We start from the raw sequence: 13,316 nt of genomic DNA on the forward strand, positions 1-13,316 counted from the left end.
TATACATCATATTATCATCTCCATATACTTTTATGGGGGGGCGTAACTGGGTTTCTTGGGCCAAAGTTGTATGGGCTGGTGGACATTCCCCTTTCAGTCGTTATTTTTTTTTACATAATGAGCTTTTCTTGAATGTAGAAGATGTACCTACTTTTTGTGACTAAGATGTTGTTTTATTCGTTATTCACAAAATGTCCACTTGCGGTTTGGGTTTCTTAAGATTTTTTTCCAAGTGTTTTATACCATTTCATTAATACCTATTCCTCAGCTAAGCGCGAAGCTGACACGAGTAGATAGGTACAACAAAAATGTATTGCATAAATTAATTTCTAAGGAAATTGATCTATGTAACTTTGAAGCGTAGATAAATCAATTTCCCAAATAAATCGAATACATATTTCTTGAGTAATTTAGACACTATAAGGGCCCCGCGGTTTTACCCGCGTAGTTCCCGTACCCATGAGAATACGGGGATAAATATAGACTATGTCACTCACAATTACCGTGGCTTCCTAGTGGTAAAAGAATTTTCAAAATCGGTTCAGTAGGTCCAGAGATTAACCTCACCACAAACTTTACCTCTTTATAATAGGTTAGTATGGAGTAAACTTCATCCGCCCTTAAACCCCCTTAATCCGACCTTTTCGCAAAATCTATTTTTAGTAACGATCTCTGTCAAATTTCATTTTTGTACGACCAAACGGTTTTCGGTATTTCGGGATGATTGACCTTTGGCTTTTATAAACATAGATATAAAATTGTTTCACAGAAAAGCCAACGGATGCACCGAAAACAATGTTCATTTCGAAGGATCAGTGGGTTGAGGAGGGAAGCGAGCTGCGACTGTTCTGCGAAGCGCTAATTGGTGAGTGGTGCTTTCATACGAATAACTGCAATTACCGAAATTAAATATCAATGTTCTCCCGCAACATTGTATGGTGACCATTGTTGATGAAACTTACTCGAATGTTGTATTGTAATTTGTAACTGTGGTTTCTGAACAATTAGCTTTATTAATATTATCTTTTGTATTGCAGCTTTATTTAATTTATGTTATTAATTTAATAAATTTTGCATATCCACTCACAGACATGATATGATAGTTTTTAAGTATGACTCTGCTTTCCTGACATTTTTTCAGTTTCACACATATTTGCACCTTCTTACAACTTCAAAATTCGTTCATGTTAAGTAATTACTTTTACCTGCAAATATCTGTAAACATTAGCGTCTCTAGGATTATTTCCTAGGGTGGGCCTGGCCCCCACATTTCTGTTATTAGTATCATAATAGAATTCCATATCGGTAGGCCAGAATCCTAGGGTCCATTCTAGGGTGGGCACGCCCTACCCGGCCCCCCCTATAATACGCTTATGTCTGTTAGTTACTTTCAAACAAACTTATACAAGCACTTTTGAAAAGTCAAGTTTAACTATTTCATCATCATAATCATCATAATCATAATCATTATCATCATCAGCCGATGGACGTTTACCGCTGGAGATGGGCTTCTTGCATGGACTTTAAAACAAAACAGTCTCGAGCCACCATCATCCAGCGGCTCCCTGCAACCCTCTTGATGTCCTCGATCGACCAACACTGCGCTTACCAGTGCGTGGTCGCCATTCCAGCACCTTGCGACCCCAACGTCCATTGGGTCTTTGAACTATGTGGCCTGCCCATTGCCAGCTTCAGTTTCGCGAGTCGCTGAGCTACGTCAGTGACTTTGGTTAATCTGCGGATCTCCTCATTCTGATATGATCACGTAGAGAAACCCCAAACATAACTCGCTCCATCCATCCCGCTAGGTGACTTTGATCCATAGGTCATCACTAGCAAGAGGCACCGTTCGAAGACTTTCGTCTTCAGGCACTGAGGAATTTTGGACGTAAAGACGTCGCAGTTTCCCGTCAGTGTTTCTAACTGTCTACAATTTCGAGTCCTCAACAACAGCGGGGTGGAGCGGTACATGAGCATTAGACATGATCTTCGTCTTACTCATGTTCATTTTTAGGCTCACACGTTGAGAAATGTCTATGGCCTTAATTTATTTTTTGTTCATCAGGTCGATTGTACTTAGCGGACGCTAGAAGTGATCTGCGCTGGTGGAGGGTGTGGCCCAACGGTACCGACGGTGACCTATTGCCGACACAGATCGAGACTAAAACTATAAGGTGAGTCTTACCTTGTTGATCGAGACTAAAACTATAAGGTGAGTCTTATCTTGTTGATCGAGACTAAAACTATAAGGTGAGTCTTACCTTGTTGCATATAAATGTTAGTTGAAGTACAGGTCAGAGTATATGCCAGTTTAAGTAATTTCATAGGTACTTTTAGATAGCGTGAATATGTTGTTTTTGAGCTGTAGACAAACAAGATCTTTTCCTTAAAAACTAGGTGAGTTTTGACATCTTTTGTTTTCTTTGGTGAAAGCAATCTATTTTCAATGACCCACTGCAAGCTCATGGCCTCCTCTCCTTATGTAGGAGAGTAAACTGCCATACTGCTCAGAGGTGGTTTGGGATGTTTGAATCTCAGATCTTAACGTGCTCTATGAAGAGGTGGTGTAAGTTGTAACACCAACAACTTCCCAACTATGGACTTTATTTTCCATAGCGGCAGGCATTTGAGGAAAATTATGGATGAAAAAACCGAGTTTGGTGCTTATATACCTATACTGTACCTCCATTAGTCGCCCCTCACAAAATCCGTTCTTTTCGAGATGAGTATTCGAATACCTTTCGCTTTTTTGTAATTATTATTAACATCCAAAATTTAATAGATAACTAAAGGATCAGGTCTGTTTGTTCTCATTAATCTCCAAAATAACTAAATTTAATTTTTCATAAGTTTAAAGCGACACGATTTTCGATTCATTGCAATTACTCGTAAAAAAAATAACTTAAAACAAACCCGAATTTCAAACATACGAAATCACGGGCATCCGCTAATAATACCTAATATTAAGTAATTCTTGCCAATATTATAGCTATTTCCATGATTCCGATGTACATTTCCTATTCACGTTCCAATAATAATTACGTTCCATCCTCTATTCCAATAATTTCATATTATACGTCCATTATGAGAATAGTAGCGAAGCAATTTACGAGTAGCGCGAATAACTCGTATGTTTCGACGATGTCTTTGGCGTAGTTTATTATAAACCAAGAGCTCATCAGTTTGTTTTTCGGCTCAGTTTCAGAATTTATATTGTAGTCAAAGAGTGATCCAGCCAACAGACTTCTTAATCTGCGCTCTTCTTAGAGTGATCGTGGTTTGCATGCTTTCTGTACAATGCTTTTGCCGATTGGCTGCATTTTTGGAACTCTATCATGGATGAGTGTTGCTGCCTTGACTAAATTGGTCTAACGTCCCTTCTATTTGGCTCTCCACCACAATCATAAAAATAACCTTAATTTCTGGAGATGTGGCCATAAGGGAAGGAAGGCAATCTCGGGCTGTCATATTTTATACATTGAAGGCAACCACTACAAGGCACAGGAATAATTCAACTACAAACTGCCACTAGGAATTTCTTGCAAATATTATGTACTAGCAGACACCCCACAGTTTCACCCTCGTAGTTCCTGTTTCCGTGAGAATACAGATATAAAATATAGCCTATTACACTCACAGAATAACGTGGCTTTCTAGTGGTAAAAGAATTTTCTAAATCGGTTCAGTAGATCCAGAGATTACCTCGTACAATACCTAACGTTACCTCTATAATATTAGTATAGACAGAATGTCAGTTAATAATCAGTTCCATCAGGAAACGAGCAATTAAATCGCTTTTGTCGTAATGGATCGCATGAAATTTCCGGCGAAGTTCGTGTATAATGTCATCTTGATTAAAGGTTATTATGCCTTGTATCCATTAACCAAATTGCCCCCGCTTCAATTCGCTTCTGCTAAGTCGAAAATAGGTTTTCCGCGTATTAGAGTTGTGGGCAAATGGTCGGGTTGAATTACGGCTTACTGGCTCAGTTGATCTTTACTGTATTAATACACTAGCGGACGCTCAAGGTTTTGTTCGTAGGTGTAGCTTTCCTAAGGTAAGAGGAAGGAAAAAAGTAAAAGGTTATAATGACAACAGCTAATAATACCTACTTTTTTCGGTTGATGTGGATGTTACCTAAGCTAGTGAATAACCATTGAACGAAGTTCAAATTCGATTAAGACGTGTTATAGACGAAAAGTTCATCGACGAGTGTAAAACAGCGGAATCGCAAGCCATATCGGAACACATCAATGTTGCTTGGCAGCAGACGTTACCGATACTAGTTTCCTGGGTTCTGTTACTTCTAATTATCTGGATTACTATATGGAGATAAACCGAGATATGAATTTGTATATTATCTAAAAGGTCCAAAGATGAAAAACGAGTGTGCTTTAGACCACACGACTGAAGTAAAACTTATTTCGAAAAAAAATATTAAAACAGCGCCATCTATGAGACTCAGGCATCGCAACAGGTTCTTGAAGCTTATAAAAGAGTTTGTTTCAAAGTTCTCTAAGCGCGCCATCTATTGGTAGTTTAAAATAATAAAAAATGTTTCACTTTGCCTGTCAGCACTCATCTTAAAAGCGCCCAATTACAATTTTCAATCCAAGTCCAATGCGTAAAGACAAAGAAGGATTGTAATAGGAAAAATAAAAATATAGTATAAATTGCATGCTTTATTAGAATAACGATTTCGCAGGGACGACATCAAGGACATAATAGGTTCGTACCTGAGCATAAAGAGCGTGTCGGCGCAGGACTACAGCACGTACGTGTGCGTCGTGCACAGCAACGACGTCGTGTTGCGCAACTACGTCACCGTGCACTACAAGTGTAAGTGTCTCACACATATATAATAGATAAACAATAACCAAATGACATTATGTAAATTAATTAGTGTGGGATATAGTAGTCTGAGACGGATATGACGTCGCTCGATCTCGTGTTGGCTCGCTAGGTAGCTCGACTTGTTTCCGTAAAGAATAGAGAGTTAGAGATGGGTATAGATCGGTTGGCGGGAACGTCTAGCGATATATGGCGCTCGTCGTACGATCGGCTTCAGTGTGCTCGTGGTGTTCGAGCCGTGCACATTCCTTGTTGTGTAATTCTTTATGGGTTACTTGGGATAGGCGGGGAGAGTGACTTCAGTGGAAAAGGGGAGTGTTAGTCGACTATCAAAGGAGAATTTAACCCTACACACAACGTTCACAAGTGTGTGATTCCACTTTATTCGTGTATTGCTTGTTACAGCGAACGACGGCGCGGGTGCGGGCGCGTGGTGCGCGGGCGGCGCGGTGCCGTGGCGCGCGCTGGCGCTGGGCGGCGCGGCGGGCGCGCTGCTGCTGCTGTCGCTGGTGGTGCTGCACCGCCAGTGCACGCCTCGCCTGCTGCTGGCCGCACGACACGCGCGCGCGCGCGCCGCCACCGCCGCTCACAGAGCGAGAGGTACTGTGACTTTATTAATTCAGTTTTTCACAAATACCGTAGAAATCATGGATTTTAATAAAAGTAGCTCATTTATCAAAATTAGTACCTAAATTCATCTAAATTAGCCCAGCGGCTTGGCCGTGAAAAGTTAACAGACGTATATCGTCTGTTAACATCGTGCTAAAATGTTGGTGTTTTGGATGCTTTAAAGTAATAAATTAATAAAAAAACAACTGATGCTCCTATCAAAAATAAATATTAAAGCGCTGTCTATGAGCCTCCGGCATAACTGCATTGCAACTGGTTCTTGAACAATCCAAAATGGGATTGTTTCAAAGTTGTAGCCAAACGCCATCTACTGGTAGTTTAAATTAACAAACACTGTTTCACTGTGCCCGTAGATGGCAGCACGAATCTTAACTTGCTCTTGCAAGTTAAGAGTGCGTAAAGAAGTTTTACATATTAAACTAATATAATTATTTCTTACTAATTTCTGAACAATTTGTCGCTATCGGTGGTCCTCGTAAAAAAACTCAAAGTCACTCAGCAAGCGATGCTTGGAGTTTCTCTGTGTGATCAAATCTGAAATGAACAGAAGCAGAAGAACCAAAGTCACTGACATAGCTCAGTGAGTGCCAATGGGCAGGGCACATAGATAGTTCGAAGAGTCGAAGACCTCGCACCGGAAAGCGCATTGTTGGTAGACCCTCCACTAGGTGGACTGATGACATAAGCGGGTTGCAGGGAGCTGCTGGATGCTGGCGGCTCGAGACCATTTTGTTTGGTAGTCCATGCAAAAGGCCTATGTCCAGCAGTGTTAATAATCGTCTTCGGCTGTTAATGATGATGATGATTTGTTAATAACTAAAGATGTAAACTAAACTGAGCAGTGATAGCCCAGTGGATATGTCCTCTGCCTCCGATCCCGTAGTGCATGGGTTCAAATCCGGTCTGGGACATCATGCACCTCCAACTTTACAGTTGTGTGCATTTTAAGAAATTAAATATCACGTGTCTCAAACGGTGCTGGAAAAACATAGTGAGAAAACCTGCATACCAGAGAATTTTCTTAATTCTCTGCGTGTGTGAAGTTTGCCAATCCGCATTGGACCAGCATTGTGGACTATTGGCCTAACCCCTCTCATTCTGAGAGGAGACTCGAGCTCAGCAATGAGCCGAATATGGGTTGATAATGATGAATGATGATGAAACTAAAGTATGTGTTATCGTTCCAGTGCTGGAGAAGGAGTTCGACGTGCTGGTGTGCTGGACGGCGGTGGACGGCGAGCTGGTGCGCGGCGCGCTGCTGCCCACGCTCGCGCTCAAGTACAAGTACCGCGTGCACTCCGTCGCGCTCTCCACGCAGCCCGACAACTGTAAGCTTCGCTACGTGTATTGTATTTGGTTGTGCTTGATGAGGACTCCCGCACACGGGTCACCGGCCACAACCACAAAACTCAGCTACCGGAATACTTCCTGGACATTCCATACATATGGACTCGCCGCACACGGCTGGCGCCGGTGGCCGCCACACGCTACAATCGTCGTTGATCGCTTCTTGTGGCCCGCACTGGCCACTAAACGCTGGCACAAAATGCTGCCACACGCCAGTCGCGCGATTCTGCACCCCTCTCTCCTCTACCTCAGTAAACCTGTTAGATTCAACGGCAACGACGCACGTAGTCTAGGTTCCTTTAAATAAATGTGGTTAGGTAAAGAATTATTTAAATCCCGTCCTGCAATTTGGGATTCAAAAAGTAGCAGCCACCGACCGCAAATGTCGACCACCGGCCACAAGTGACTGTCGCGCGCTTCATCTACTTTTGTGGCCCCTTCTTGCTTCTTGTGGCAGCGTTTTTGACTATCGCATGTGGCCCGTGTCCGGCGACACTTAGTATACAGTGATATACTTTTTGAAGTGCGCAAACATTTCTTTTGGTGCTTTTGAATGGTTAATAGAATGTATTTTCAGTAACAGTGTGTGCTTTTTATGAAATGTATTTTTTTGTAATCCGTAAATAACAAAATAATGGACACGTTGACCTTACAGTGTGTCTTTCTATGTATCTACAAGTGACCCTAAAATCCGTTTAACAAAACTTTTCTCCGATGAACATTAGTATTTTTTGTTAATGACAAAAAAAGAAAAAATACTTAGTTAAATTTCGTTTTAAGTATAAAGTATAAAGTATAAAAGTAAGTATGTATGACTGCCTCCGATTTCGGAGGGTGTGGGTTTGAATCCTGTCCGGGGAATGCACCTGCATTTAAAAAAATAAATATCACATGTCTCCAACGGTGAAGAAAAAATATCGTGAGGAAACCTGCATACGGAGAATTATCTTAATTCTCTGCGTGAAGTCTGCCAATCCGCATTGGGATAGCGTGGTGGACTATTGGCCTTACCCCTCTCATTCTTAGAGGAGACTCGAGCTCAGCAGCCCAATATGATGATGTGATGACAAAGTATAAAAATGTGCGCACTCCTAAGAGTTTGTTGGTGTACAGTTAATGAGGAGGGTGTATGTATTGCGCAGGGTACGGCGAGCTGGTGGGCGAGGTGTCGCGCTGCCGCTCGGTGGTAGCGGTGCTGTCGCCGGCGCAGTACTCGCCGCCGCAGCTGCTCACCGCGCTGCGCCAGCTCGGCGCGCTCTCCGTGCCGCCCGTCGTCGTCTTACTGCAGGCAAGTAGAATAACTGTTTCCGTTAAGGTCTCACTGCAGGCAAGTGGAACAAGTGCTTCCGATGGGTATTAATGAAGCAACTTTGAGACTGTTGTGCTTTGACAACCAGAATGCCACCGGTTATAGACCAAGATCAATGTGTTGCCACATCAAGCTTGGCCCTATGACCTATGCAGATATGACATACAAATACTGCTATGATGCTAATTTTTATTTAGCATCGTTTTCCCAACCAACCATCCTTAGAGGAGAACACGTTAATGCTGTGTGGAAGCAGAATAATTATGTCTATACTAATATTATAATGCTGAAGAGTTTGTTTGTTTGAACGCGCTAATTTCAGTAACTACTGGTCCGATTTGAAAAATTCTTTCAGTGTTAGATAGCCCCTTTATCGAGGAAGGCTATAGGCTATATATTATCCTCGTATTCCTACTGGAACGGGAACCACGCGGGTAAAACTGCGCGGCGTCAGCTAGTAGACTACGCTTGCGTGCAACAACGCATTAAAAACAATGCGGTCTAATATGGGACGCAAAGATGTTAAAATTGTTGTTAGCATGAAATTCTACCTACAATTTGAAACTCATCAGACTAATTTGCTCTTTATCGTCAAGTTTTACTACTATTCACTTTTTCTACTGTTAAGTTCATCATCAATTCGCCTAATAGTTACGACACGCTGATACGATCCTACTTCGGATTCAAGCTTAGCTCGCACTATTGTCCTCTGAGTGACACGCCTTGCGGCTCATAATCAGCGACATAGAAATGGTGTAGAATTATATGTAATGTGTGATGTGACGCGCAGGACCTGCCGAAGCTGAAGCGCGAGGCGAAGGACGCGGGCGGGCGGCTGCTGGGGCTGCTGCGGCGCACGCGGCTGGTGGCGTGGCGCCACGTGCACGAGCGCGCCTTCTGGACCGCGCTGCGCCTCGCGCTGCCGCTGCCGCCGCCGCCGCCGCACCACGCGCCCAAACAGGTACGCACCCCCCATCACAACGCCGATTGTACATCTACGATGACATAACGACCAGCAATGCTTCCCAGACCGCGACCCAGGCTACACAAACACTAGCCTTGGCTTGGCTGGCGAGGACGCTGTGAGGCTCCAAAAAAAATTCCACGTCCGTGTGATTCACATATCGGGGAATATCTGAATCAATCACACGGATGTGGATTTTTTTTTATCCACGATCTCGGGGGCACCTGGACTGTGCTCTCTTTTCAGTCAGGGCAAAACACCCCTTCAGAATGGTCTTCTAAGCCGAGATCCTAGTCTCAGAGGAGTCGCCCTTAGAGAGTAATTCAGATTACATAATCTGCTTAGTGACTTCGGTCTCCGGCGATGCTTCTGTGCTCGCCCGAAACTCCCAGCGACACCGCTGAGGTCCCATTAAGAAGCCTACGGCATTTACACAATTAGAAGAAAAAAAAATTTGAAGTAAAACTACTTTACGCACGCTTGACTTGTGGAGTAAGCTGCTACGAAAAGTGCAATCGAAATGACATACCGTTAAGTTTTAAAAGCGCCATCTGTAATAAGAGTGCTAAACTACAACACAACACAAGCAAGCCATTCCATTTAGTCTTTTAGCGGCATAATTGTCAACTAACTAGTAGAAGCTTGTGAAGTAAAGCAAGTCTAACACGAGAGATGGCGCTACTTATCGTTATTGATTTTTAAGTTTCTCATTCAAGTATAATTTTATTTTTATAAATATAGTTTACCCTAGTTGTGTGGCATTTTTAAACGAAACTTGGGAAATAATTTTTTTTGTGAAATGTTAATAAATTAGAATATGATCAGGAGAAGACAGAAACTCTTACGCTGATATTCTTTTTTAATTTGAACTGAAAACTATTTTGGGGCCATCTACTAATTACGTCACACGGTAAGGCGGGGTAGTCACTCAAAAATGACAGAATGTAACAAATATAAAATCACGGAATTCGTGTGAAGTAATTTGGATACACTGTATTTACATCTTAATGACGGGGAAGGGATGAGATCAATAGCTTAAAAATAACTATATATTATACTTCTGTTACAGGATAAATTAAGCACAGTCGAGACGGAAGAGAACAAAAGCTCCCGCTCGGGGAGTATGACAGCGCTCGTGTGAGACACGGCGCCTGAGCTCTGGCAACACTGACATTTGCGCAGCTGTGCGGCGACCGGTGAGTGTACGGACAGTGACCCTCCCCCACCCCGCGTGTGAACACTGACTAGATATTACAAAAAGTGTATTAGAATCTGTGAATGAGTGTTATTCGACGAAATATAACCGACTGAAACTCATGTGGTTATTCATCTGAATATCTATGAGTAGCTACGACGAGCATGAACAAGGACATATCTTTTTATGGCATGAAACTAGTTGGATTAAAAAATAATCACGTGAGATTTAGTGTGTAAATATTTCATTGTTTAAAAAAAATGTTTTGGTCAAAAACGCATTTGTCTTTTCCAAATATGAGTTATAGACGATTATGGACAGAAATTGAGTGTTGATTAACTATGTTTTTTCTTTCAAAATTAAATGGAAGTTATATAGTCTGAATAGATAAAATTCTAAATTGGATGCGCCATATGTATTATTTAACCGTCCGTGCTTAGTTTGCTAATAAAAAAAAATAGGATTTTTTATGGCGAGTTTTTTTTTTTATTTTTCTGTTCAGGCGATAAATAACATATGAATAACTTTAAAACAATACCAAAATATGATTTGTTAGATTTGATTGTTTTACATGGCATATTCGAATTGTGTTAATCAATTTTGAATGTATGTTGTATTGTGTTATTAAGTAACCAATCTCCCAAAGGAGGCTTCATGTTTGAAAAGACAGACGTAAGTAAACCCGAATTCTGTATACAGTCTTCTGAATATTTCAGTATTTTGGCATTCTGAAGCTACTTACGTAAATGCGTCCTCTTTCTGTTTCTCTTTCTTGTGCCAAAGGGAAATTTGCGAACATGACAATTAATATTTAAAATGTTTGGTTTGGTTGTATTTATTTTATTTATATTAAAAAAAAAAATGTGAGCTATGGTAATAAATGAGTATTAAAAGTATTATTCTTAAGTTTTCTCTGTCCTTTTCTGTTAGTCCTATCTTTATTTTCTTACTTTATAAACTGAATTACAACAAACGAGAAGGTTTACAGGTCTGTGATAAAGCTGTAATGTGTGTTGGGAATAATTGACACCAGTGTGTAAAGTGCATTATGAGCAAATAATACCGAATTAACATGCACACTATTGCATCTTGGCTATTTAATTTTTTATTAAGTGTATGAATAAATAAATAACTTATAAGAAGAAAATAGTGATGTAAATAAAGTATTACACTAGTAAATCAGACTGTTATTTAAAAAAACTGAAATATATACTTCATTATGTAAACTAAATTGTAACTAAAATAGAGTTAATAGTTTTGTATTTACTAGTACTAATATAAAAACTAGTGGTCAGATTTGAACTTATTATTCCTTTTTTGATAAATGGTTATACCAACTGTTGTTCATGTAGGTATGTGATTAGTATTCTACCATAAATAAATATTATATAAGAAGATATATAATTTTGATTTATTTTCACATCTTATCCTAAATCTTGTAGCTATTACAAAAATGTTAAGGTTAATTTAAAATTGCAAAAAATGTATGAGTTAAGTTTGTTTTGCAAGGGAATCTCTATTCCTGTATTCTGACAACACTGTAAATATACAAGGCAAGTGGCGTTACGTCACAATACTAATAAAGTTATCTGTGTAAAATGTTTTTATAACTTATAATAATTGTTAATTTTTAGCTTAATGTTAAAAGAATTGTACAGCCTGACCAGAAAAACAAAAATACCTATTTTGATAGCACCGCCAGTACGGAGCAGTTGTATGCTAATTGCTAATAGACAAAATTAAGGCTCAAAATGTTTAGAACTCAGAACTGTAAAACCAATTCAACAAAAAAAAATAGTTTATTTTTTTTCCGCAGCATGGTGAGGGTTTTTATTGTTCTGGTCAGACTTTAATATGAATAGAAATAATAACAAGGCAATCGAAGTCGCCACGAAGGGAACATACCAAAAGACTTATTTTGTTTCTATTCTACATTGCGTCTTATGTCTCATACTTCGACATTGTTAGTTGACATATACGAAATTGAGATTCTATGTAACTAATGTCTTCCGGTGCCTACTGACAACCCTTCGTGGATATCTCACAGTAGGTTGTTAATATAGACCAAATTAGTGAATAGGCCAACAGGAGTATGCTGTTGTTTAAACAGCAACATATGTCTCACACTTATTAGTTCTACACCACACTCTATACTGAAGTACTGTTTACCAACAAAGAAATTAGAAATTGACATTTCATAACTTTTTTATTTTAAATTATGTATTGTTTGTTTATAGAATGTTATATAAAATAGATTAACCATATCTAATTGTTCTAAGCTTATTAATCAAACTTATTTTCATTTATTTAAGAACAAGTTAATTAAAATTATTATTAGGTGTGAAATGATTTGTGATTTATACCCTCATTTTTAATTTGTTTGTTGGTAAACAGTATTCATCAAGAAAGGCTGTAGTATAGAGTCTAGTATCTTCGACTATGTCTCTCGTCAGGGGTGATAACAACTCTATAAAGTGACTCCATTTATATTGCCTTGTTATTGAAATTTCTATGACAATATCCAATTGTTACATGCCTCTTCACTGTATTGTACTTTGTAACTATAGTATAGACACATATATAAATAAATGAAGAAGTATACTTTTGATCATGTGTATATGATATTACTCATTACATTCCAAATTTTTTCTGTACGATGTTAGCATTAAGTTGAAGTTATTGTAAAAAGAAGTATAATACAGAAAAATAAATCAGTTAAAAGATGTACTGCTGTTTATTTTTTTCGTAATTAATGTATTCTCCAGCCAAGTCTATTGCTGCAACATTTGACGGCTACCGTGGCGCAAGACAGAGGCCCTGCCGATTGTTTTCGCAATTGGTATATAATGGTAATACGTCTTTGCCGTACGTACAAAGACGTACCGCCAAGCGATTTAGTGTTCCCAAGAAGTGTAGAGACGGAAAGGGGTGTGGATTTTCATCCTACTCCTAACAAGTTAGCTCGTTTCCATCTCAGATTCATCATCACTCACCACCGTGATTGTGCTCAAGGGCCAGG

General features: G+C 39.8%; 1 protein-coding gene across 2 annotated transcripts in view; it reads left to right on the forward strand.

Annotated features, from left to right (window-relative positions):
- The window catches only part of LOC112045643 (uncharacterized), a 71,643-nt gene extending 58,619 nt beyond the window's left edge, over nucleotides 1–13,024 (forward strand). For both annotated transcript variants that reach the window (XM_052881419.1, XM_052881420.1), the window contains exons 4-11: nucleotides 770–865; nucleotides 2,066–2,174; nucleotides 4,707–4,840; nucleotides 5,258–5,452; nucleotides 6,670–6,810; nucleotides 7,972–8,117; nucleotides 8,929–9,099; nucleotides 10,172–13,024. In XM_052881419.1, the coding sequence (XP_052737379.1) occupies nucleotides 770–865; nucleotides 2,066–2,174; nucleotides 4,707–4,840; nucleotides 5,258–5,452; nucleotides 6,670–6,810; nucleotides 7,972–8,117; nucleotides 8,929–9,099; nucleotides 10,172–10,243 (1,064 nt within the window). In that variant the 3' untranslated portion in view covers nucleotides 10,244–13,024. The remainder of the gene's footprint in view (nucleotides 1–769; nucleotides 866–2,065; nucleotides 2,175–4,706; nucleotides 4,841–5,257; nucleotides 5,453–6,669; nucleotides 6,811–7,971; nucleotides 8,118–8,928; nucleotides 9,100–10,171) is intronic.
- The last annotated feature ends 292 nt before the right edge of the window (nucleotides 13,025–13,316 follow it).

This window comes from Bicyclus anynana, chromosome 4 (genome assembly GCF_947172395.1).
Source record: "Bicyclus anynana chromosome 4, ilBicAnyn1.1, whole genome shotgun sequence".
Classification (NCBI taxonomy): domain Eukaryota; kingdom Metazoa; phylum Arthropoda; class Insecta; order Lepidoptera; family Nymphalidae; genus Bicyclus; species Bicyclus anynana.